Genomic DNA, 27,500 nt, shown 5'->3' with positions numbered 1-27,500 from the left:
ATGTATGCTAACTGAGAGCTATAGATGAGGTGAAGGAGTCAATGTAATGTGGACTGGCGCACATTCAACAAATGTGATCTGAATAAAATGGATATTCTATCAAATCCGTCATGATTTATGTATTGAAACAGGCCCACATCGTGGTTGCTTAAGTCCAATTTGGATATATTTGGCTGTTTTCGCTGAATAACATGTAAAAGTTGTCCCTTTTCAGGTTTACAAGAAGTAACTGCTAAATGCTAACTCCTGTTCGTATAAGCTGGTTAGCATAGTAGCATAGCTAACGTACATAAATCAGTGGTGGTAGTCAAAGTAGTTTTTAACTGTAATGCAGTTGATTGGTGACGATGACATGAACATGTGTTGGGGTCGACCTCCATACCAGCATTATACTCTGATCTTCACCTGAACATAGTGTCAAATACACATATAACCAATCAGCTAAATGTGGGTTCATGTTGCTGGGGGAAATGAGAAGACTTGAGATCTTGCCTCACAGACTTTCCCCAGGCGTTTCCATGACTATTCCATTGTTTTGGTCGAGTTCGCTTGACCTCTTTACCGCATCAATGGAGATTTCACTCAACTGACTGTTAAATTCATCTTTAGGAATTAGAACACTTTAATTTAACCGTGTAATTTAACAGGATCTATAGGAAAATAACTAAGTTAAGTTTCTGTTGTATTGAAGTCAGCTCACCCACTCAAGTAGAGAAACCTGATGCATAAACAAAGATCTGTAAAAAGTGTATTGTGTTGTTTTCACCTTCCTGCTGCTAAGGCTGTCAGTGGAGCTTCCTTCAGAATAACATTCATTATGAAACTCCTGACAGCTCCCTTAAACACTGGCACTACACACACACACACACACACACACACAACACACACACACACACACACACACACACACACACACACACACACACACACACACACACACACACACACACACACACACACACGCACGGATACACACAAACACAGTGAGAGATACACACACAGACATAAACACACACACACACACGCATCACACATATTGGTGAATAGATAGAGACAAACAAAGAGAGAGACACACACATAAAGATACACACATATACACACACATACAGAGAGAGAGAGAGAGAGAGAGAGAGAGAGAGACACACACACACACACAGAAAGACACACACATAGACACACAGAGACACACACACCTCTTGTCAGTCACCAGCTACCTTAAAGCAGTGATACTAGACTGCTCTAGTCTGGACACCGGTCTCCTCTCTACTAGGTGCTCTAGTCTGGACACGAGTCTCCTGTCTACAAGACTGCTCTAGTCTGGACACCAGTCTCCTCTCTACATGACTGCTCTAGTCTGGACACTGGTCTCCTCTCTACTAGACTGCTCTAGTCTGGACACCAGTCTCCTCTCTACTAGACTGCTCTAGTCTGGACCCCAGTCTCCTCTCTACAAGATTGCTCTAGTCTGGACACCAGTCTCCTCTCTACTAGACTGCTCTAGTCTGGACACCAGTCTCCTCTCTACTAGACTGCTCTAGTCTGGACTCTCCTCTCTACTAGACTGCTCTAGTCTGGACACTGGTCTCCTCTCTACTAGACTGCTCTAGTCTGGACACTGGTCTCCTCTCTACTAGACTGCTCTAGTCTGGACACCGGTCTCTCTCTACTAGACTGCTCTAGTCTGCACACTGGTCTCCTCTCTACTAGACTGCTCTAGTCTGGACCCCGGTCTCCTCTCTACTAGACTGCTCTAGTCTGGACACTGGTCTCCTCTCTACTAGACTGCTCTAGTCTGGACACTGGTCTCCTCTCTACTAGACTGCTCTAGTCTGGACACTGGTCTCCTCTCTACTAGACTGCTCTAGTCTGGACACTGGTCTCCTCTCTACTAGACTGCTCTAGTCTGGACACTGGTCTCCTCTCTACTAGACTGCTCTAGTCTGGACACTGGTCTCCTCTCTACTAGACTGCTCTAGTCTGGACACTGGTCTCCTCTCTACTAGACTGCTCTAGTCTGCACACTGGTCTCCTCTACTAGACTCCTCTCTACTAGACTGCTCTAGTCTGGACACTGGTCTCCTCTCTACTAGACTGCTCTAGTCTGGACACTGGTCTCCTCTCGACTAGACTGCTCTAGTCTGGACCCCAGTCTCCTCTCTACTAGACTGCTCTAGTCTGCACACTGGTCTCCTCTCTACTAGACTGCTCTAGTCTGGACACCAGTCTCCTCTCTACTAGACTGCTCTAGTCTGGACCCCAGTCTCCTCTCTACTAGACTGCTCTAGTCTGGACACTGGTCTCCTCTCTACTAGACTGCTCTTGTCTGGACACCGGTCTCCTCTCTACTAGACTGCTCTAGTCTGGACCCCAGTCTCCTCTCTACTAGACTGCTCTAGTCTGGACCCCAGTCTCCTCTCTACTAGAATGCTCTAGTCTGGACACTGGTCTCCTCTCTACTAGACTGCTCTAGTCTGGACCCCAGTCTCCTCTCTACTAGACTGCTCTAGTCTGGACACTGGTCTCCTCTCTACTACACTGCTCTAGTCTGGACACCGGTCTCCTCTCTACTAGACTGCTCTAGTCTGGACACTGGTCTCCTCTCTACTAGACTGCTCTAGTCTGGACCCCAGTCTCCTCTCTACTAGACTGCTCTAGTCTGCACACTGGTCTCCTCTCTACTAGACTGCTCTAGTCTGGACCCCAGTCTCCTCTCTACAAGATTGCTCTAGTCTGGACACCGGTCTCCTCTCTACTAGACTGCTCTAGTCTGGACACCAGTCTCCTCTCTACTAGACTGCTCTAGTCTGGACCCCTGTCTCCTCTCTACTAGACTGCTCTAGTCTGGACACTGGTCTCCTCTCTACTAGACTGCTCTAGTCTGGACACCGGTCTCCTCTCTACTAGACTGCTCTAGTCTGGACACTGGTCTCCTCTCTACTAGACTGCTCTAGTCTGGACCCCAGGTCTCCTCTCTACTAGACTGCTCTAGTCTGGACCCCTGTCTCCTCTCTACTAGACTGCTCTAGTCTGGACACTGGTCTCCTCTCTACTAGACTGCTCTAGTCTGGACACCGGTCTCCTCTCTACTAGACTGCTCTAGTCTGGACACTGGTCTCCTCTCTACTAGACTGCTCTAGTCTGGACCCCGGTCTCCTCTCTACTAGACTGCTCTAGTCTGCACACTGGTCTCCTCTCTACTAGACTGCTCTAGTCTGGACCCCAGTCTCCTCTCTACTAGACTGCTCTAGTCTGGACACTGGTCTCCTCTCTACTAGACTGCTCTAGTCTGGACACTGGTCTCCTCTCTACTAGACTGCTCTAGTCTGGACACTGGTCTCCTCTCTACTAGACTGCTCTAGTCTGGACACTGGTCTCCTCTCTACTAGACTGCTCTAGTCTGGACCCCAGTCTCCTCTCTACTAGACTGCTCTAGTCTGGACCCCAGTCTCCTCTCTACTAGACTGCTCTAGTCTGGACACTGGTCTCCTCTCTACTAGACTGCTCTAGTCTGGACACTGGTCTCCTCTCTACTAGACTGCTCTAGTCTGGACACTGGTCTCCTCTCTACTAGACTGCTCTAGTCTGGACACCAGTCTCCAATCTACTAGACTGCTCTAGTCTGGACACCAGTCTCCTCTCTACTAGACTGCTCTAGTCTGGACCCCAGTCTCTCTCTACTAGACTGCTCTAGTCTGGACCCCAGTCTCCTCTCTACTAGACTGCTCTAGTCTGGACACCAGTCTCCAATCTACTAGACTGCTCTAGTCTGGACACCAGTCTCCTCTCTACTAGACTGCTCTAGTCTGGACACCGGTCTCCTCTATGATTTAGACATCAACTATTTGGCTATGTTAATTATTATGGATAAAATTAATCACAAAGTTAGTCCAAAAATATTACACAATAAGAGTCATTTAGAAACTAGAATCTAGTGTTCTGTCACTGCTGTAAACACTGGGTCATTAATATTGCCAGAGCGTAGTGGCTAAAATATGAATTGTATTGTGCGAGCTGTGATAAGACAAATAAATCATTTCAATGCTAATGTTTTCCTGGTTCTCGGACGATGTAATCTACCAGCCCCTGCCACTTTAGCTGATGTAATTACAGGGATAGACAAGTAGCTCCAATCATTAAAACATTGCTGTTTATCTATCATTTCACTGGGAGAATATAAATGGCTTCTCATTGTGAGAGGAGAGGAGAGGAGAGGAGAGGAGAGGAGAGGAGAGGAGAGGAGAGGAGAGGAGAGGAGAGGGAGAGGAGAGGAGAGGAGGAGGAGAGGAGAAACCTGGTGGCATTATACACATATCAACTGTTCAGCTATTTATAATGTTGTGGCTGGAAACTAACAGTTTGACTCATGGACACAAGTCTCCACACAATATCTAATGGATTCATGGCATTTCACTGAATCCTGGAACTAAATGTAATGAGCCAACTCTTCTCTCTATGTTATAGCCTGGTCCCAGATCTGTAGCTATGTGACATAGCCAACTCTTCTCTCTATGTTATAGCCTGGTCCCAGATCTGTAGCTATGTGACATAGCCAACTCTTCTCTCTATGTTATAGCCTGGTCCCAGATCTGTAGCTATGTGACATAGCCAACTCTTCTCTCTATGTTATAGCCTGGTCCCAGATCTGTAGCTATGTGACATAGCCAACTCTTCTCTCTATGTTATAGCCTGGTCCCAGATCTGTAGCTATGTAACTAGCCACTCAGGAACATTCGTCTTGGTAAGCAACTCCAGTGTATATTTGGCCTTGTGTTTTAGGTTATTGTCCTGCTGAAAGGTGAATTTATCTCCCAGTGTCTGGTGGAAAGCAGACTGAACCAGTTTTTCCTCTAGGATTTTGCCTGTGCTTAGCTCTATTCCATTCATTTTATCCCCCAAAAACTCGCTAGTCCTTGCCGATGACAAGCATACCCATAACATGATGCTGCCAACGCCATGTCTGAAAATATGAAGAGTGGTACTCAGTGATGTGTTGTGTTGGAATTTCCTCAACATAACACTGTATTCAAGACATAAAGTTAATTTCTTTGCCACATTTCTTTGCAGTTTTACTTTAGTACCTTACTGCAAACAGGATGTTTTGGAATATTTTCAGTCTGTACAGGATTCCTTCTTTTTCAGGCTGTCATTTGGTTAATGTTGTGGAGTAACTACAATGTTGTTGATCCACCTTCATTTTTCACAGCCATTAAACTCTGTAACTGTTTTAAAGTCGCCATTGGCCTCCTGGTGAATTCCCTTTGCAGTTTCCTTCCTCTCCGGGAACTGAGTTACATTTACATTTACATTTAAGTCATTTAGCAGACGCTCTTATCCAGAGCGACTTACTTAGGAAGAACGTCTGTATCTTTGTTGTGAGTGGGTGTATTGTTTTACCATCCAAAGTGTAATTAATAACTTCACCATACACAGAATAGTAAAGTGATGTGGTACTATACGAAACATTTACAATTGAGATAACCATCAAATCGACAGGTTGTGTTAGCAGAACAATTGGATCTTCAAAGAGATAACTATGAGGGATACAGCCAGGAGATGAGATACCAATTGAAACAACTTTTAAATGTGAACATCATCATAGCCCCTATGCTATTCAGTTGCCTGAGGAAGCAATGCTATTTCCAGAGGCATATGTGGGCATTGCAAACGTGGACAAGACAAGTCTCCACAGTCGCAACATCCCACAGCATCGACCAAATTATAACAACATATGTGAACAAACAAATGTGTTATAAAATATCTAAATAAGGAACACCGGAACATTTTGTCCCAGCAATGTGGAAATGTGTCTTTGGCTAGTCTTTCCTGTTGGCTTCACAGCATGACTTAGTAATGAAGTCACGATTAGTAATAAAGTCGTTGTAGTAATAAAGTAATTCTGTACAGAGAGCTCCGTCACTTACCAAAGGAACAGAACAGATAGAAGCTGTGACTAAACTCCATGCCATCTGCTTCCAGTGTGAAGGAGCTAAATCACCTAGCATTAGAGATATTATCTTTTTAATTACCGATCCAGAGCAAATGTGCCGTGTCAACCCCACTTAGACTCTCTCTCTCTCTCTCTCTCTCTCTCTCTCTCTCTCTCTCTCTCTCTCTCTCTCTCTCTCTCTCTGTCTCTCTCTCTCTCTCTCTCTCTCTCTCTCTCTCTCTCTCTCTCTCTCTCTCTCTCTCTCTCTCTCTCTCTCTCTCTCTCTCAAGGTCCTCTGAGGTTAGAGCAGGCATGTTTGAATTAGTCATGAACATAAGACCAGATCATAAGACCAGCTAACCTCTAATGTTGCCCACTTCTCAAACAAACAACCCTGATGTCAAATCATGCAATGTGAGGTAAAGTAGCTTTACTCAATAATACTGTCCTTTGTAGAAGTCAGGCCTGCAGTGTGTATGTGTGTGTGTGCCCATGCAGATGTATGTGTTTGACTGGTGTGTGTGTGTGTGTGTGTGTGTGTGTGTGTGTGTGTGTGTGCGTGCGCGTGCGCGTGTGCGTGTGCGTGTGCGTGTGTGCGTGTGTGTGTGTGTGTGGGTGGCTCACCTGTGCAGGAATAGTCATCGATCCGGATGTATCCAGTGTGGCAGATGCACATGAAGGATCCTGGAGTATTGACACACATGGTGTTCTCTCTGCAGTAGTGCTTTCCCTCAGCACACTCATCAATATCTGGAATACAGACCAACGGGTCAAACAGACTGTTACAGGAAGGTCAATAAGGACCAACTAAGACCCAGACCCTCCCCAGTCGATACAGTTAAGAACCAGTGTCCAGCACAAAGATGAAGCCTATACCTGTCCCTTCCTAGTCTATAGCATATACCATAGGATATAGCTCTATAGTGGACCCCCAATGTCTAGAGTATTGAAAGTGATGTATTCCACCCACCAACTAGTCTCTGTAACATCAACCACCAACTAGTCTCTGTTACATCACCCACCAACTAGTCTCTGTAACATCAACCACCAACTAGTCTCTGTTTCATCACTCACCAACTAGTCTCTGTTAATCAACCACCAACTAGTCTCTGTTACATCACCCACCAACTAGTCTCTGTTAGATCAACCACCAACTAGTCTCTGTTTCATCACCCACCAACTAGTCTCTGTTAGATCAACCACCAACTAGTCTCTGTTTCATCACCCACCAACTAGTCTCTGTTACATCACCCACCAACTAGTCTCTGTTTCATCACCCACCAACTAGTCTCTGTTACATCACCCACCAACTAGTCTCTGTTACATCACCCACCAACTAGTCTCTGTTACATCACCCACCAACTAGTCTCTGTTACATCACCCACCAACTAGTCTCTGTTTCATCACCCACCAACTAGTCTCTGTTACATCACCCACCAACTAGTCTCTGTTTCATCACCCACCAACTAGTCTCTGTTTCATCACCCACCAACTAGTCTCTGTTAGATCACCCACCAACTAGTCTCTGTTACTCACCCACCAACTAGTCTCTGTTAGATCACCCACCAACTGTTTCATCACCCACCAACTAGTCTCTGTTAGATCACCACCAACTAGTCTCTGTTTCATCACCCACCAACTAGTCTCTGTTACATCACCCACCAACTAGTCTCTGTTTCATCACCCACCAACTAGTCTCTGTTACATCACCCACCAACTAGTCTCTGTTTCATCACCCATCAACTAGTCTCTGTTACATCACCCACCAACTAGTCTCTGTTTCATCACCCACCAACTAGTCTCTGTTACATCACCCACCAACTAGTCTCTGTTTCATCACCCACCAACTAGTCTCTGTTACATCACCCAGCAACTAGTCGCTGTTAGATCAACCACCAACTAGTCTCTGTTACATCACCCACCAACTAGTCTCTGTTAGATCAACCACCAACTAGTCTCTGTTACATCACCCACCAACTAGTCTCTGTTTCATCACCCACCAACTAGTCTCTGTTATATCACCCACCAACTAGTCTCTGTTACATCACCCACCAACTAGTCTCTGTTTCATCACCCACCAACTAGTCTCTGTTACATCACCCACCAACTAGTCTCTGTTTCATCACCCACCAACTAGTCTCTGTTATATCACCCACCAACTAGTCTCTGTTACATCACCCACCAACTAGTCTCTGTTACATCACCCACCAACTAGTCTCTGTTTCATCACCCACCAACTAGTCTCTGTTACATCACCCACCAACTAGTCTCTGTTTCATCACTCACCAACTAGTCTCTGTTTCATCTCCCACCAACTAGTCTCTGTTACATCACCCACCAACTAGTCTCTGTTACATCACCCATCAACTAGTCTCTGTTTCATCACCCACCAACTAGTCTCTGTTACATCACCCACCAACTAGTCTCTGTTACATCTCCCATTACTAGTCTCTGTTACATCACCCATCAACTAGTCTCTGTTTCATCACCCACCAACTAGTCTCTGTTTCATCACCCACCAACTAGTCTCTGTTACATCTCCCACCAACTAGTCTCTGTTACATCACCCATCAACTAGTCTCTGTTACATCAACCACCAACTAGTCTCTGTTTCATCACCCACCAACTAGTCTCTGTTACATCACCCACCAACTAGTCTCTGTTACATCACCCACCAACTAGTCTCTGTTACATCACCCACCAACTAGTCTCTGTTTCATCACCCATCAACTAGTCTCTGTTACATTAACCACCAACTAGTCTCTGTTTCATCACTCACCAACTAGTCTCTGTAACATCAACCACCAACTAGTCTCTGTTACATCAACCACCAACTAGTCTCTGTTACATCACCCATCAACTAGTCTCTGTTACATCACCCACCAACTAGTCTCTGTTACATCACCCACCAACTAGTCTCTGTTACATCTCCCACCAACTAGTCTCTGTTACATCACCCACCAACTAGTCTCTGTTACATCACCCACCAACTAGTCTCTGTTACATCTCCCACCAACTAGTCTCTGTTACATCACCCATCAACTAGTCTCTGTTTCATCACCCACCAACTAGTCTCTGTTTCATCACCCACCAACTAGTCTCTGTTACATCACCCACCAACTAGTCTCTTTCATCACCCACCAACTAGTCTCTGTTACATCACCCACCAACTAGTCTCTTTCATCACCCATCAACTAGTCTCTGTTACATTAACCACCAACTAGTCTCTGTTTCATCACCCACCAACTAGTCTCTGTTACATCACCCACCAACTAGTATCTTTCATCACCCATCAACTAGTCTCTGTTACATTAACCACCAACTAGTCTCTGTTTCATCACCCACCAACTAGTCTCTGTTACATCACCCACCAACTAGTATCTTTCATCACCCATCAACTAGTCTCTGTTTCATCACCCACCAACTAGTCTCTGTTACATCACCCACCAACTAGTCTCTTTCATCACCCATCAACTAGTCTCTGTTACATTAACCACCAACTAGTCTCTGTTTCATCACCCACCAACTAGTCTCTGTTACATCACCCACCAACTAGTATCTTTCATCACCCATCAACTAGTCTCTGTTTCATCACCCACCAACTAGTCTCTGTTACATCACCCACCAACTAGTCTCTTTCATCACCCATCAACTAGTCTCTGTTACATTAACCACCAACTAGTCTCTGTTTCATCACCCACCAACTAGTCTCTGTTACATCACCCACCAACTAGTATCTTTCATCACCCATCAACTAGTCTCTGTTTCATCACCCACCAACTAGTCTCTGTTACATCACCCACCAACTAGTCTCTTCATCACCCATCAACTAGTCTCTGTTACATTAACCACCAACTAGTCTCTGTTTCATCACCCACCAACTAGTCTCTGTTACATCACCCACCAACTAGTATCTTTCATCACCCATCAACTAGTCTCTGTTTCATCACCCACCAACTAGTCTCTGTTACATCACCCACCAACTAGTCTCTTTCATCACCCATCAACTAGTCTCTGTTACATTAACCACCAACTAGTCTCTGTTTCATCACCCACCAACTAGTCTCTGTTACATCACCCACCAACTAGTATCTTTCATCACCCATCAACTAGTCTCTGTTTCATCACCCACCAACTAGTCTCTGTTACATCACCCACCAACTAGTCTCTTTCATCACCCATCAACTAGTCTCTGTTACATTAACCACCAACTAGTCTCTGTTTCATCACCCACCAACTAGTCTCTGTTACATCACCCACCAACTAGTATCTTTCATCACCCATCAACTAGTCTCTGTTTCATCACCCATCAACTAGTCTCTGTTTCATCACCCACCAACTAGTCTCTGTTACATCACCCACCAACTAGTCTCTTTCATCACCCATCAACTAGTCTCTGTTACATTAACCACCAACTAGTCTCTGTTTCATCACCCACCAACTAGTCTCTGTTACATCACCCACCAACTAGTATCTTTCATCACCCATCAACTAGTCTCTGTTTCATCACCCACCAACTAGTCTCTGTTACATCACCCACCAACTAGTCTCTTTCATCACCCATCAACTAGTCTCTGTTACATTAACCACCAACTAGTCTCTGTTTCATCACCCACCAACTAGTCTCTGTTACATCACCCACCAACTAGTATCTTTCATCACCCATCAACTAGTCTCTGTTACATTAACCACCAACTAGTCTCTGTTACATCACCCACCAACTAGTCTCTGTTACATCACCCACCAACTAGTCTCTTTCATCACCCATCAACTAGTCTCTGTTACATTAACCACCAACTAGTCTCTGTTACATCATCCACCAACTAGTCTCTGTTACATCACCCACCAACTAGTCTCTTTCATCACCCATCAACTAGTCTCTGTTACATTAACCACCAACTAGTCTCTGTTACATCACCCACCAACTAGTCTCTGTTACATCACCCACCAACTAGTCTCTGTTACATCACCCACCAACTAGTCTCTTTCATCACCCATCAACTAGTCTCTGTTACATTAACCACCAACTAGTCTCTGTTACATCACCCACCAACTAGTCTCTGTTACATCACCCACCAACTAGTCTCTTTCATCACCCATCAACTAGTCTCTGTTACATTAACCACCAACTAGTCTCTGTTACATCACCCACCAACTAGTCTCTGTTTCATCACCTACCAACTAGTCTCTGTTACATCACCCACCAACTAGTCTCTTTCATCACCCATCAACTAGTCTCTGTTACATTAACCACCAACTAGTCTCTGTTTCATCACCCACCAACTAGTCTCTTTCATCACCCACCAACTAGTCTCTGTTTCATCACCCACCAACTAGTCTCTGTTACATCAACCACCAACTAGTCTCTGTTTCATCACCCACCAACTAGTCTCTGTTACATCACCCACCAACTAGTCTCTGTTTCATCACCCACCAACTAGTCTCTTTCATCACCCACCAACTAGTCTCTGTTTCATCACCCACCAACTAGTCTCTGTTACATCAACCACCAACTAGTCTCTGTTACATCAACCACCAACTAGTCTCTGTTTCATCAACCACCAACTAGTCTCTGTTTCATCACCCACCAACTAGTCTCTGTTTCATCACCCACCAACTAGTCTCTGTTACATCACCCACCAACTAGTCTCTGTTTCATCACCCATCAACTAGTCTCTGTTACATTAACCACCAACTAGTCTCTGTTTCATCACCCACCAACTAGTCTCTGTTACATCACCCACCAACTAGTATCTTTCATCACCCATCAACTAGTCTCTGTTACATTAACCACCAACTAGTCTCTGTTACATCACCCACCAACTAGTCTCTGTTACATCACCCACCAACTAGTCTCTTTCATCACCCATCAACTAGTCTCTGTTACATTAACCACCAACTAGTCTCTGTTACATCACCCACCAACTAGTCTCTGTTACATCACCCACCAACTAGTCTCTTTCATCACCCATCAACTAGTCTCTGTTACATTAACCACCAACTAGTCTCTGTAACATCAACCACCAACTAGTCTCTGTTACATTAACCACCAACTAGTCTCTGTTACATCACCCACCAACTAGTCTCTGTTACATCACCCACCAACTAGTCTCTGTTACATCACCCACCAACTAGTCTCTTTCATCACCCATCAACTAGTCTCTGTTACATTAACCACCAACTAGTCTCTGTTACATCACCCACCAACTAGTCTCTGTTACATCACCCACCAACTAGTCTCTTTCATCACCCATCAACTAGTCTCTGTTACATTAACCACCAACTAGTCTCTGTTACATCACCCACCAACTAGTCTCTGTTACATCACCCACCAACTAGTCTCTGTTTCATCACCCACCAACTAGTCTCTTTCATCAACCACCAACTAGTCTCTGTTTCATCAACCACCAACTAGTCTCTGTTTCATCACCCACCAACTAGTCTCTGTTTCATCACCTACCAACTAGTCTCTGTTACATCACCCACCAACTAGTCTCTTTCATCACCCATCAACTAGTCTCTGTTACATTAACCACCAACTAGTCTCTGTTTCATCACCCACCAACTAGTCTCTGTTACATCACCCACCAACTAGTCTCTTTCATCACCCATCAACTAGTCTCTGTTACATTAACCACCAACTAGTCTCTGTTACATCACCCACCAACTAGTCTCTGTTACATCACCCACCAATTAGTCTCTTTCATCACCCATCAACTAGTCTCTGTTACATTAACCACCAACTAGTCTCTGTTACATCACCCACCAACTAGTCTCTGTTACATCACCCACCAACTAGTCTCTTTCATCACCCATCAACTAGTCTCTGTTACATTAACCACCAACTAGTCTCTGTAACATCAACCACCAACTAGTCTCTGTTACATTAACCACCAACTAGTCTCTGTTACATCACCCACCAACTAGTCTCTGTTACATCACCCACCAACTAGTCTCTGTTACATCACCCACCAACTAGTCTCTTTCATCACCCATCAACTAGTCTCTGTTACATTAACCACCAACTAGTCTCTGTTACATCACCCACCAACTAGTCTCTGTTACATCACCCACCAACTAGTCTCTTTCATCACCCATCAACTAGTCTCTGTTACATTAACCACCAACTAGTCTCTGTTACATCACCCACCAACTAGTCTCTGTTACATCACCCACCAACTAGTCTCTGTTTCATCACCCACCAACTAGTCTCTTTCATCAACCACCAACTAGTCTATGTTTCATCACCCACTAACTAGTCTCTGTTTCATCACCCACCAACTAGTCTCTGTTTCATCACCCACCAACTAGTCTCTTTCATCACCCATCAACTAGTCTCTGTTACATTAACCACCAACTAGTCTCTGTTACATCACCCACCAACTAGTCTCTGTTACATCACCCACCAACTAGTCTCTGTTTCATCACCCACCAACTAGTCTCTTTCATCACCCATCAACTAGTCTATGTTACATTAACCACCAACTAGTCTCTGTTTCATCACCCACCAAGTAGTCTCTGTTACATTAACCACCAACTAGTCTCTGTTACATTAACCACCAACTAGTCTCTGTTTCATCACCCACCAACTAGTCTCTGTTACATCACCCACCAACTAGTCTCTGTTACATTAACCACCAACTAGTCTCTGTTACATCACCCACCAACTAGTCTCTGTTACATCACCCACCAACTAGTCTCTGTTACATCACCCACCAACTAGTCTCTGTTACATCTCCCACCAACTAGTCTCTGTTACATCAACCAGCAACTAGTCTCTGTAACATCAACCACCAACTAGTCTCTGTTACATCACCCACCAACTAGTCTCTGTTACATCACCCACCAACTAGTCTCTGTTACATCACCCACCAACTAGTCTCTGTTACATCACCCACCAACTAGTCTCTGTTACATCACCCACCAACTAGTCTCTGTTACATCACCCACCAACTAGTCTCTGTTACATCTCCCACCAACTAGTCTCTGTTACATCAACCAGCAACTAGTCTCTGTAACATCAACCACCAACTAGTCTCTGTTACATCACCCACCAACTAGTCTCTGTTACATCACCCACCAACTAGTCTCTGTTACATCACCCACCAACTAGTCTCTGTTACATCACCCACCAACTAGTCTCTGTTACATCACCCACCAACTAGTCTCTGTTTCATCACCCACCAACTAGTCTCTGTTACATCTCCCACCAACTAGTCTCTGTTACATCACCCACCAACTAGTCTCTGTTACATCACCCACCAACTAGTCTCTGTTTCATCACCCACCAACTAGTCTCTGTTACATCACCCACCAACTAGTCTCTGTTACATCACCCACCAACTAGTCTCTTTCATCACCCACCAACTAGTCTCTGTTTCATCACCCACCAACTAGTCTCTGTTACATCACCCACCAACTAGTCTCTGTTTCATCACCCACCAACTAGTCTCTGTTTCATCACCCACCAACTAGTCTCTGTTACATCACCCACCAACTAGTCTCTGTTACATCACCCACCAACTAGTCTCTGTTACATCAACCACCAACTAGTCTCTGTTACATCAACCACCAACTAGTCTCTGTTTCATCACCCACCAACTAGTCTCTGTTACATCAACCACCAACTAGTCTCTGTTACATCACCCACCAACTAGTCTCTGTTACATCACCCACCAACTAGTCTCTGTTTCATCACCCACCAACTAGTCTCTGTTACATCACCCACCAACTAGTCTCTGTTACATCTCCCACCAACTAGTCTCTGTTACATCACCAGCAACTAGTCTCTGTAACATCAACCACCAACTAGTCTCTGTTACATCACCCACCAACTAGTCTCTGTTACATCACCCACCAACTAGTCTCTGTAACATCAACCACCAACTAGTCTCTGTTACATCACCCACCAACTAGTCTCTGTTACATCTCCCACCAACTAGTCTCTGTTACATCAACCAGCAACTAGTCTCTGTAACATCAACCACCAACTAGTCTCTGTTACATCAACCACCAACTAGTCGCTGTTACATCACCCACCAACTAGTCGCTGTTACATCACCCACCAACTAGTCTCTGTTACATCACCCACCAACTAGTCTCTGTTACATCACCCACCAACTAGTCTCTGTTTCATCACCCACCAACTAGTCTCTGTTACATCACCCACCAACTAGTCTCTGTTACATCACCCACCAACTAGTCTCTGTTACATCACCCACCAACTAGTCTCTGTTACATCAACCATCAACTAGTCTCTGTTACATCACCCACCAACTAGTCTCTGTTTCATCAACCATCAACTAGTCTCCGTCACATCACCCACCAACTAGTCTCCGCCACATCACCCACCAACTAGTCTCTGTTTCATCAACCATCAACTAGTCTCGGTCACATCAACCATCAACTAGTCTCTGTTACATCACCCACCATGGTTTACTTAGGGGGTGTTGAGTGGTTGGGGTGAGGGTTTGGATGTGGCTGGTGGTGCTGTGGTCTGGATGTAAGTCCTCTTGGCGTGGGTCCTCTATGTGTAGGTCCAGGGGGTCCCACAGGTCTGGGAGAGTGTCTTGCTGGTCTGGGCGGGGTGTCTATTGGTCTGTTGCTCCTGTGTGATGTGTTGGGGATACGTTTGACTCTAATGTCCTTTAGAGTCCGGGCAAAGGTGGGCACTGCTACCTTGTAGAGGTGGACCTGGTCATATAGGTTGTTCAAGTCCAGGGTGGAGTGGTGGGCCAGGAAAACATTTGGTTTTGAGGCACAGCCACGGGAAATACTTGCGTTTACCCGCTGTATAGTAGCAGGTGGAAGTCTTTTCGTGGTAGCAGGGTGGAGATAACCACTTGTGCGTTGGGGAAAGTAGAAGAAGCTTTTTCAATCATTCCCTTCAGTGCTGTGGCCACCCTTTCCTGCTGTGCTCTCAGGTCGTTTGTGCCTGTGTGTATTATTATGTGGCTGGGTGACCCTAGTTGGTCCTCAGACAGAAGGTCTAGGGCACGCTGGGTGTTTGGACAACAGAGTTTAGACACACTGTGTTGGGAAAAAGTTTTTTGTCTTGTATATATTTCCCATTTGAGTCCATAAGGAGTAAAGTCTGTGTCTTGTGTTTGTCCTCAGTGGGTGTGGGGGGGTTGTCAGGAGGGCTATCAGGGTGGCTCAGAGGGGGTGAGATACCCTGGGCTTGGGGTTCTTCATGTGTCTGTTCTGCTGTGATGTCAACGCTATGGTCAGGGTTTGGTGTGGACTGTTCTGCTGTGGTGTCGAGACTTTTGTCGGGTGCTGAGGTGGGCTGTTCTGCTGGCTTCTCTGCGGGGGTGGCCACCTCTCTAGTGGGTTGTTCTCTGTCACACGCCATCCCCCTCAACCTCTCCTCCAGCAGTCTGATCCTCTCCTCTAGTGCTCTGTTCTCCTGCTCCTGTTATTTCTCCTGTTGAAGTTGTCTCACCACTGTCCAGAGTGCAGATCTGTCTCTCTCCACCTCCAGACTCAGGGGTCTGGTTAAGGGGGTGTTGTTGTGCTGGACTGTTGTCTGGGTCTGTGCTGACTGGAGTGTAATCACCTGCTGTTCCAGCTCCACCTGCCTTACCTCCAGCTGGGTAAATGTATCCTTCATTTCAATGAGAGGGTAGTACTCTGTGCTGGAAGTTGGCTTTCCGCTGGGGGTGGCTCGTCTGTGGGGTTATATAATGAAGAGGTCTGGTCTGACCCTTTCGGGGTGGGGGTATCTTTCTCAGGGGAGAGCTTCTCCTGCTGGGGTTAATTATTTGATTACGTGAAAGTCTAGCTGAAACTGTATGGGGTTGCCCAGTACCATTACTGTTCCAGACTTATAGAGATTTATATTAGCTGACTCAGAGTCCTCGTTGTCAAGAGTCCTCGTTATCCTGAGTTTCCAACCCTCATTAACACCCCCTCTCTTAACAGAGGGGTAGTGTGCTAATATAGCACTATGCCAGGGGATGGTCTGTGTGGAAGATGAGGTTGCTGATGTTCCCATTTTTGTAATAGTCAGCAAAAAGTGTCTCTTGATTTTCCATAAGGAGCTTCATTTTGAGATATTTTCTTGCCTTATCATTCTTTACATACACAGGGTACTGTATTTTAATTACGTCTGAACAGCGGGAGGCAGCTTCTAAGGCCTCTCCATTTGGTTGGAGTAGACTGTTCGACTCTCCTGCCATTGTTGGACAAAAGGGCTTTGACACCTCTCACTTGACACGTCAGTGCTAGTTGAAATTGAATCGAGTTTGGCAGCCTTCATTTAGCATTCAGTCCTTGTAAAATAATGTAATGTATTTTTCTTCTTAGCTTTTGGAAATAAAATATAGTTTCAGACTAAACATTACTCACTCAGTTCCAGGTTGGACGGCGTTTTCAGGTTTCTGTTGTTTTCCAGAGAGTTTGCTGTATCGTTTGGGAATAATAATCCTTGGTAGTTGTAAACCTTCCAGGTGATTCCATAATTCCATCCAAAATCAGGTTGCAGGTTTTGAGATTTGATTTGGAGTAAAGGTTGTCTTGTAGAGGGTAGCATCCTGCATATGTTCCTGACAAAAAAAATCCAAATCCATATTTTTTTAAGAAATGCTAAAAATGCTGAAAAATGCAGGAGCTCATCTGATCATGACCTCTAGCCTGCTCTCTGTTATCTCTGCTAGTCTCTTATGACAGACTGTTACATCAACCACCAGCTAGTCTCTTATGATAGACTGTTACATCCACCACCAGCTAGTCTCTTATGATAGACTGTTACATCAACCACCAGCTAGTCTCTTATGACAGACTGTTACATCCACCACCAGCTAGTCTCTTATGATAGACTGTTACATCAACCACCAGCTAGTCTCTTATGACAGACTGTTACATCAACCACCAGCTAGTCTCTTATGACAGACTGTTACATCAACCACCAGCTAGTCTCTTATGACAGACTGTTACATCAACCACCAGCTAGTCTCTTATGACAGACTGTTACATCCACCACCAGCTAGTCTCTTATGACAGACTGTTACATCCACCACCAGCTAGTCTCTTATGACAGACTGTTACATCAACCACCAGCTAGTCTCTTATGACAGACTGTTACATCAACCACCAGCTAGTCTCTTATGATAGACTGTTACATCAACCACCAGCTAGTCTCTTATGACAGACTGTTACATCCACCACCAGCTAGTCTCTTATGATAGACTGTTACATCAACCACCAGCTAGTCTCTTATGACAGACTGTTACATCAACCACCAGCTAGTCTCTTATGACAGACTGTTACATCAACCACCAGCTAGTCTCTTATGACAGACTGTTACATCAACCACCAGCTAGTCTCTTATGACAGACTGTTACATCCACCACCAGCTAGTCTCTTATGACAGACTGTTACATCCACCACCAGCTAGTCTCTTATGACAGACTGTTACATCAACCACCAGCTAGTCTCTTATGACAGACTGTTACATCAACCACCAGCTAGTCTCTTATGATAGACTGTTACATCAACCACCAGCTAGTCTCTTATGACAGACTGTTACATCAACCACCAGCTAGTCTCTTATGACAGACTGTTACATCAACCACCAGCTAGTCTCTTATGATAGACTGTTACATCAACCACCAGCTAGTCTCTTATGACAGACTGTTACATCCACCACCAGCTAGTCTCTTATGATAGACTGTTACATCAACCACCAGCTAGTCTCTTATGACAGACTGTTACATCAACCACCAGCTAGTCTCTTATGACAGACTGTTACATCAACCACCAGCTAGTCTCTTATGACAGACTGTTACATCAACCACCAGCTAGTCTCTTATGACAGACTGTTACATCAACCACCAGCTAGTCTCTTATGACAGACTGTTACATCCACCACCAGCTAGTCTCTTATGACAGACTGTTACATCAACCACCAGCTAGTCTCTTATGACAGACTGTTACATCAACCACCAGCTAGTCTCTTATGACAGACTGTTACATCCACCACCAGCTAGTCTCTTATGACAGACTGTTACATCCACCACCAGCTAGTCTCTTATGACAGACTGTTACATCAACCACCAGCTAGTCTCTTATGACAGACTGTTACATCAACCACCAGCTAGTCTCTTATGATAGACTGTTACATCAACCACCAGCTAGTCTCTTATGACAGACTGTTACATCAACCACCAGCTAGTCTCTTATGATAGACTGTTACATCAACCACCAGCTAGTCTCTTATGATAGACTGTTACATCAAATTGAGTAGCTGCCAGTGCTTTCAACACCTGGTTCTGGGTCTTGAGGTTAGGCTACCCACCAGCTGATTGGCTTTCTTCAGGCATTCTAACCTGCATGGTTCACTATAATTTTCACAATCAATTGACAGTTCAAATCCTCCCATGCTCTTCTGTGCATTGGCCTAAAGCTTTGAAAACCATATTGTCTGTTTGCAACAGTCTGATCAATATATAGCCGCAAATCCTTTCTCTCTAAACAGAGTTGGTGGGTCATTTAACTGTTAAAGAGGATCAGATGCATTGTCTTTCCTACATCAAGTCCACGCTTGACAGATCTCTTCCCAATCCTTAGGCTTTAACACTTCTCTTTTATTTCCGTTCAAGGAAAGTAACTGCCTCGTCATGGAACGTTTTAACAGTTTTAGAATCATTCAAACGGAGAAATCTATTTTAAATTAGAATGCCGTCAGATCCGTTCTCCCCAGCCGAAGAACCCTGGTTCCAAAAGGGTTCTTCGGCTGTCCCAATAGGATAACCCTTTTGGTTCCAGGTAGAAACAGTTTTGGTTCCAGGTAGGACCCTCTGTTTGAACAAGTCACATGTGCAACCAGAGGATAAAAACTCAAGACCACCTTTACTCCACACACAGAGACGTATACAAAGCTCCCCTTCGCCCTCCATTTGGAAAATCTGACCATAATTCTAACCTCCTGATTCTTGCTTACAACAAAAAATAAAGCACGAAGTACCAGTGACTCGCTCAAAATGGAAGTGGTCTGAAGCATGTATGAGAGCACCAGCTTTTCCGAACGACTGTGTGATCACGCTCTCCGTAGCCGATATGAGCGAGATCTTTCAACAGATCAACATTTACAAAGCCGCTGGGCCAGACGGATTACGAGGGTGTGTACTCAGAGCATGCACGGTCCAACTGGCAAGTGTCTTCACTGACATTTTCAACCACTCTGAAAAATCTACATGTTTCAAGCAGACCACCATAGTCCCTGTGCCCAAGAAAGTGAAGGTAACCTGCCTAAATGACTACCGCCCCATAAATATCACGTCGGTAGCCATGCTATGCTTTGAAAGGCTGATCATGGCTCAAATCAACACCATCATCCCAGAAACCCTAGACCCACTCCAATTCACATACCGCCAAAACAGATCCACAGATGACGCAATCTCTATTGCACACCACACTGCCCTTTCCCGTCTGGACAAAAGGAACACCTGACAGCTGACTGCTGTTAGAAGGCTGTTCATTGACTGCAGCTTAGCGTTCAACACCATAGTGCTCACAAAGCGCATCACAAAGCTAAGGAACTTGGGACTAAACACCTCCCTCTGCAACTGGATCCTGGACTTCCTGATGGGCCGCCTCCAGGTGGTAAGGGTAGGTAACGCATCTGTCATGCTGATCCTCAACACGGGGGCCCCTCAGGGGTGCGCGCTTTGTCCCCTCCTGTACTCCCTGTTCACCCACAACTGCGTAGCCAAGCAAGACTCCAACACAATCATTAGATTTGCTGATGACACAATGGTGGTAGGCCCGACCACCAACAACGATTAGACAGCCTATAGGGTGGAGGCCAAAGACCTAGCAGTGTGGTGCCAGGCCAACAACCTCTCCCTCAATGTGAGCAAGACAAAGGAGCTGATTGTGGACCGAACAGACACCCATTTACATTGACGGGGCTGAAGTGGAGCGGGTCGAGAGTTTCAAGTTCCTTGTTGTCCACATCACCAACAAACTATCTTGGTCCAAACACACCGAGAAATTTGTGAAATGGGCACGACCCTGCCTTTTCCCCCTCAGGAGACTGAAACGATTTGGCATATGTCCCCAGATCCTCAAACAATTCTACAGTTGCACCATCAAGAACATCCCAAAAATGGTCAAAAGACACAGCAATCGGTACCGGAGCGCCAAGTCTAGGTCCAAAAGGCTCCTTAACACCTTCTACCCCCAAACCATACGACTACTCCCGGACTATTTTCATAGTTTATTTTGTCAATCTTTTCTTAATTCTATTTTCTTAAAAGTGCATTGTTGGTTAAGGGCTTGTAAGTAAGCATTTCACGGTAAGGTCTACAACTGTTGTATTCAGCGCATGTGACAAATAAAAAGTCATTTGGATTAGATTTGACTTGAAGGTATGTGGATGAAGTGTCACAGCAAAGTGCTCTGTCTCGTTTATAGAACACTGTTCATTGAATGATGGAAAACCTCAGAGTGCCTCTAGCACACAAACACACACACGCCGATGACTATTCCTGCAGCTTGTAGCCTATAATGTAATGGGATCTTCAATCTCCATGATCTAACTCATCTCTATGGTGGTGCTGTCACTACAAGATGCACGGCGCTGTGCCTGGGGTAAGATGATGTCTTCAGTGATTTTGCAACGCACAACTCCGGAATCATGACATCCCATTTTGAATTTTCAAACAGCCAAATACGATCCCCCATGTCAAAACAAATATGTTTGAAAACAGAATATTAGCTTGTGGAGGATATTTTTACATTTATACTGACAGACCGCCAGGTTCTTTGAAAAGCAAAGCAACATCCTCTTTAAACCCATTCTATTCACATCGTCAACCACTGTCTGTCAAGGTCACAACAGTCAATTCAAAAGCTCCATGTTCACCCCAGTCTGTAGACATATAAATTGAAATAGATGCGTTTCAATACAATATAAGCCTTTATTATGGTAACTATAGTTACAGACTGAACACAGACTGAACTCTCTCCTGTTCAGTCTAGAGAGAATCACACAGCTTTTAATTATCTCTCCTGTTCAGTCTATAACTATAGCTACCACATCTGGTCTGTTATTAAAAGCTGTGTGATTCTCTCTGCTGTTCAGTCTGTAACTATAGCTACCACATCTGGTCTGTTATTAAAAGCTGTGTGATTCTCTCTGCTGTTCAGTCTATAACTATAGCTACCACATCTGGTCTGTTATTAAAAGCTGTGTGATTCTCTCTGCTTTCAGTCTGTAACTATAGCTACCACATCTGGTCTGTTATTAAAAGCTGTGTGATTCTCTCTGCTGTTCAGTCTGTAACTATAGCTACCACATCTGGTCTGTTATTAAAAGCTGTGTGATTCTCTCTGCTGTTCAGTCTGTAACTATAGTTACCACATCTGGTCTGTTATTAAAAGCTGTGTGATTCTCTCTGCTGTTCAGTCTGTAACTATAGCTACCACATCTGGTCTGTTATTAAAAGCTGTGTGATTCTCTCTGCTGTTCAGTCTGTAACTATAGCTACCACATCTGGTCTGTTATTAAAAGCTGTGTGATTCTCTCTGCTGTTCAGTCTGTAACTATAGCTACCACATCTGGTCTGTTATTAAAAGCTGTGTGATTCTCTCTGCTTTCAGTCTGTAACTATAGCTACCACATCTGGTCTGTTATTAAAAGCAGCTGTTCTCTATAGCTATACCTGCAACAGCAGAGAGAATCATATAGAACAACCAGTGCTGACTGCTGAGCCTCTGAAACAACCAGGCAATACTGGGATTACTACCCCCCCTTTCTCTCACTCTCCCTCATTCTACCTCTCTTTCTCTCACTCTCCCTCGCTCTACCGCTCTATTTCTCTCACTCTCCTTTGCTCTACCTCTCTCTCTCCCTCTCTAGCTCACTATTTCTCTCTCTCTCTCACTCTCTCTCATTCTCCCTCATTATACATTTTTCTCTCACTCTCCCTTGTTCTACCTTTCTTTCTCTCACTCTCCTTTGCTCTACCTCTCTCCCTCTCTAGCTCACTATTTCTCTCACTCTCTCTCTCCCTCGTTCTACCTTTTTCTCTCACTCTTCCTCGCTCTACCTCTCTTTTTCTCTCACTCTCCTTTGCTCTACCTCTCTCTCTCCCTCTCCAGCTCGCTATTTCTCTCACTCTCTCTCACTCTCCCTCACTCTCCCTCGCTCTACCTCTCTTTCTCTCTTTCTCTCACTATCTGTTTATTTCCTCATCTCCTTTCATTCTATGTTCAGTTCATTCTGTAATGTTCTGTTCATTCTGCAGAGAAGAGGAGGGGAGAAGAGGTGGGGAGTAAAGGTGGGGAGTAGAGGTGGGGAGTAGAGGTGGGGAGTAGAGGAGGGGAGTAGAGGAGGGGAGTAGAGGTGGGGAGTAGAGGTGGGGAGTAGAGGAGGGGAGTAGAGGAGGGGAGTAGAGGAGGAGAGAAGAGGTGGGGAATAGAGGTGGGGAGTAGAGGAGGGGAGTAGAGGTGGGGAGTAGAGGTGGGGAGTAGAGGAGGGGAGTAGAGGTGGGGAGTAGAGGAGGGGAGTAGAGGTGGGGAGTAGAGGAGGGGAGAAGAGGAGGGGAGAAGAGGAGGGGAGTAGAGGAGGGGAGCTGAGGGGAAGGGAGGGGGTAGAGGAGGGGAGTAGAGGAGGGGAGCTGAGGGGAAGGGAGGGGGGAGTAGAGGAGGGGAGTAGAGGTGGGAGTAGAGGAGGGGAGTAGAGGAGGGGAGCTGAGGGGAAGGGAGGGGGTAGAGGAGGGGAGTAGAGGTGGGAGTAGAGGAGGGGAGTAGAGGAGGGAGCTGAGGGGAAGGGAGGGGGGTAGAGGAGGGAGTAGAGGAGGGGAGCTGAGGGGAAGGGAGGGGGGAGTAGAGGAGGGGAGTAGAGGTGTGGAGTAGAGGAGGGGAGTAGAGGAGGGGAGCTGAGGGGAAGGGAGGGGGAGTAGAGGAGGGGAGTAGAGGTGTGGAGTAGAGGAGGGGAGTAGAGGAGGGAGCTGAGGGGAAGGGAGGGGGTAGAGGAGGGGAGTAGGGAGGGGAGCTGAGGGGAAGGGAGGGGGTAGAGGGAGGGGAGTAGAGGTGTGGAGTAGATGAGGGAGTAGAGGAGGGGAGCTGAGGGGAAGGGAGGGGGAGTAGAGGAGGGGAGTAGAGGAGGGGAGTAGAGGAGGGGAGTAGAGGCGGGAGTAGAGGAGGGGAGTAGAGGAGGGAGTAGAGGAGGGAGAAGAGGAGGGGAGCTGAGGGGAAGGGAGGGGGGAGTAGAGGAGGGGAGTAGACGAGGGGGAGTAGAGGAGGGGAGTAGAGGCGGGGAGTAGAGGAGGGGAGTAGAGGAGGGGAGTAGAGGAGGGGAGAAGAGGAGGGTAGCTGAGGGGAAGGGAGGGGGAGTAGAGGAGGGGAGTAGACGAGGGGAGTAGAGGAGGGGAGTAGAGGCGGGGAGTAGAGGAGGGGAGTAGAGGAGGGGAGTAGCTTAGGAGGGGAGTAGAGGAGGGGAGTAGAGGAGGGGAGTAGAGGAGGGGAGTAGAGGAGGGAGAAGAGGAGGGAGCTGAGGGAAGGGAGGGGAGTAGACGAGGGGAGTAGACGAGGGGAGTAGAGGAGGGGAGTAGAGGAGAGGAGTAGAGGAGGGGAGTAGAGGAGGGGAGAAGAGGAGGGAGAAGAGGAGGGGAAAGTAGAGGAGGGGAGCTGAGGGGAAGGAGGGGGTAGAGGAGGGTTCAGAGGAGGGGAGCTGAGGGGAAGGGAGGGGGAGTAGAGGAGGGGAGTTGAGGTGTAGGAGTAGAGGAGGAGTAGAGGAGGGGAGCTGAGGGGAAGGGAGGGGGTAGAGGAGGGGAGTAGAGGTGTGGAGTAGAGGGGAGAGAGGAGGGGAGCTGAGGGGAAGGGAGGGGGTAGAGGAGGGTGTTTTATTAGAGGTTAGGGGTCAGCTGAGGGGAAGGGAGGGGGTGTAGAGGAGGGGAGTAGAAAATACGGTGTGAGTCAATGTGCAGGAGGGGAGTAGAGGAGGGGTAGCTGAGGGGAAGGGAGGGGGAGTAGAGGAGGGGAGTAGAGGTGTGGAGTAGAGGAGGGGAGTAGGGAGGGGAGCTGAGGGGAAGGGAGGGGGTAGAGAGGGGAGTAGAGGAGGGTGAGGAAGGGAGGGGAGTAGAGGAGGAGTAGAGGTGACCTGGCCTGAGATGAGGGAGTAGAAAGGGGAGCTGAGGGGAAGGGAGGGGGAGAGAGGAGGGGAGTCTAGACGAGGGGTAGTAGAGGGGGAGTAGAGGCGGGGACAAGAGGAGAGGAGTAGAGGAGGGGAGTAGAGGAGGGGAGAAGAGGAGGGGAGCTGAGGGGAAGGGAGGGGGGAGTAGAGGAGGGGAGTAGACGGGGGAGTAGAGGAGGGGAGTAGAGGCGGGGAGTCACAGGAGGGGAGTAAGGAGGAGGGGAGTCCGAGGAGGGTTAAGAGGAGGGTAGCTGAGGGGAAGGGAGGGGGAGTAGAGGAGGGGAGTAGACAAGGGGAGTAGAGGAGGGGAGTAGAGGCGGGGGAGTAGAGGAGGGGAGTAGAGGAGGGGAGTAGAGGAGGGGAGTAGAGGGGAAGGGAGGGGGAGTAGACGAGGGGCAGTAGACGAGGGGAGTAGAGGAGGGAGTAGAGGAGAGGAGTAGAGGAGGGGAGTAGAGGAGGGGAGAAGAGGAGGGGAGCTGAGGGGAAGGGAGGGGGAGTAGAGGAGGGGGAGTAGAGGAGGGGTTCTAGAGGCGGGGAGTAGAGAAGGGGGTAGAGGAGGGGAGTAGAGGAGGGGAGAAGAGGAGGGGAGCTGAGGGGAAGGGAGGGGGGAGTAGACGAGGGTCCTGACGGGGGAGTAGAGGAGGGGAGTAGAGGAGAGGAGTAGAGGAGGGGAGTAGAGGAGGGGAGAAGAGGAGGGGAGCTGAGGGGAAGGGAGGGGGAGTAGAGGAGGGGAGTAGAGGTGGGGAGTAGAGGCTGGGAGTAGAGGAGGAGTAGAGTCCTGTGGAGTAGAGGAGGGGTAGAAGAGGAGGGAGGGAGCTGAGGGGAAGGGAGGGGGCAGCTCCGTACACAGAAAGCCAGGAACAAACGTTTTACTTATAACACGGTTCAAACTGCTGAGGTAATTGACAAAAGTAATATTATTATTTAAAAAAATCTCTTCTGATGTCTGATGTGGCTTCCTTACAGTAAAGAAAATGAAAATAATACCTTTCCCACGAGTCCTAATTTAACAAGTCAGAACTGCTGCAGTGTTAGCTTTGGGCTTCGGAGTCTTCCTGAGCTCTTGGAAACAAATCATTTACGAAGGATACCCTACAGGATACCCTACAGGATACCCTACAGGATACCCTACCCTAACCAGAGATATTGCAAAACAGCAGTCAAAAGCCAGAGGGTGGATTTGATCCAATAACGATACTGTCCATGGTTCAAAGAATGAAATTAAAATATAGTCAGTAGTGCATGTTTCCATTTGTAGTGTAGTAGGAATACTTCAAAGGAATATACACAGTACTGTAGATTGGCTCTCACACCTTTAACTCCAGGACCTGCTTCATTAAGCATTCTGCTACGACACGATGAGCACGGACACTTTATACAGGACATTCTGGTTTTATTGTCTCTGTGTTTTATTCAAATGTTATCAGTCACATGCTCTGAATACAACAGGTGTAGGTAGACCTTACTTTGACTGAGCCCTTAACCAACAATGCAGTTAAAAAAATATGGGGGTCCCGACTGGTACCGGTACAGAGTCAATGTGCATGGGCAGTTAATTGAGGCAGTACAGTATGTACATGTAGGTAGAGTTGTTAAAGTTACTATGCATTGATGATAACAACAGAGATTAGCAGGGGTGTAAAAGAGGGGGGTGCAAACAGTCTGGGTGGCCATTTGATTAAAAGTTCAAGTCTTATGGTTTGGGGTAAAAGCTGTTTAGAAGCCTCTTGGACCTAGGACTTGGCGCTCCGGTTTGACTGCTTGCCGTGCGGTAGCAGAAGAACAGTCTATGACGAGGGTGGCTGGATTACGGGGTTGAGTGGAGCTCATGATCTAGGCTGACCTGGCCTGACCTGACTGTACAGCAAATAGCTAAATATGTGTAGAGTAGGACAACAAGTCTATACACCTGTACTACACACACAGACACACAGACACAGACACAGACACAGACACACACACACACACACACACACACACACACACACACACACACACACACACAAAAAAATAGCTAGATAAATTCTACCATTATGCGGTAAGTCACAAGTAAGCCACCAATGATATTCCGTATGACTGTTAACTACAGATACCTGAAAAAGTAATTCTAAATTATCTCTCTGTCTCTGCTTTCCCCTGAAATAAATAATACAACTTCTCTCTAGGAGGGGGTGGTTGACGTCTAGCTAGAGGATGGAGGATGGCTGGCACAGCAGGCCGCATATCTCTCACTGGCAGCAGACAGACGGACAGGTTTGGACAGACGACTAAAAATAAAGAGGAGACTTTCTTTAGATCTCTGACTGGTCTCTCTCTCCTCCAACAGTCCTGTGGTGTCTGGTTTGACTGGTATCTCTCTCTCTCTCTAGCCACCAACAGTCCTCTCTGTTGGTTTGACTGGTCTGACTCTCTCTCCACCAACGGTCCTCTCTC

At 46.5% G+C, this 27,500-nt stretch overlaps 1 protein-coding gene across 1 annotated transcript in view; it reads right to left on the bottom strand.

The window, feature by feature from the left end:
• The window catches only part of LOC127919694 (protein NEL-like), a gene marked incomplete at its 3' end in the record, with an annotated part of 96,653 nt that overhangs the window by 6,048 nt on the left and 63,105 nt on the right, over positions 1-27,500 (bottom strand). The window contains exon 13 of the mRNA XM_052503475.1: positions 6,551-6,676. Coding sequence (XP_052359435.1) covers positions 6,551-6,676 — 126 coding nt within the window. The remainder of the gene's footprint in view (positions 1-6,550; positions 6,677-27,500) is intronic.

The sequence above is a fragment of the Oncorhynchus keta genome, unplaced genomic scaffold (genome assembly GCF_023373465.1).
Source record: "Oncorhynchus keta strain PuntledgeMale-10-30-2019 unplaced genomic scaffold, Oket_V2 Un_contig_17384_pilon_pilon, whole genome shotgun sequence".
NCBI classification, from domain to species: domain Eukaryota; kingdom Metazoa; phylum Chordata; class Actinopteri; order Salmoniformes; family Salmonidae; genus Oncorhynchus; species Oncorhynchus keta.
This window is presented reverse-complemented; position numbering and strand designations above follow the sequence as displayed.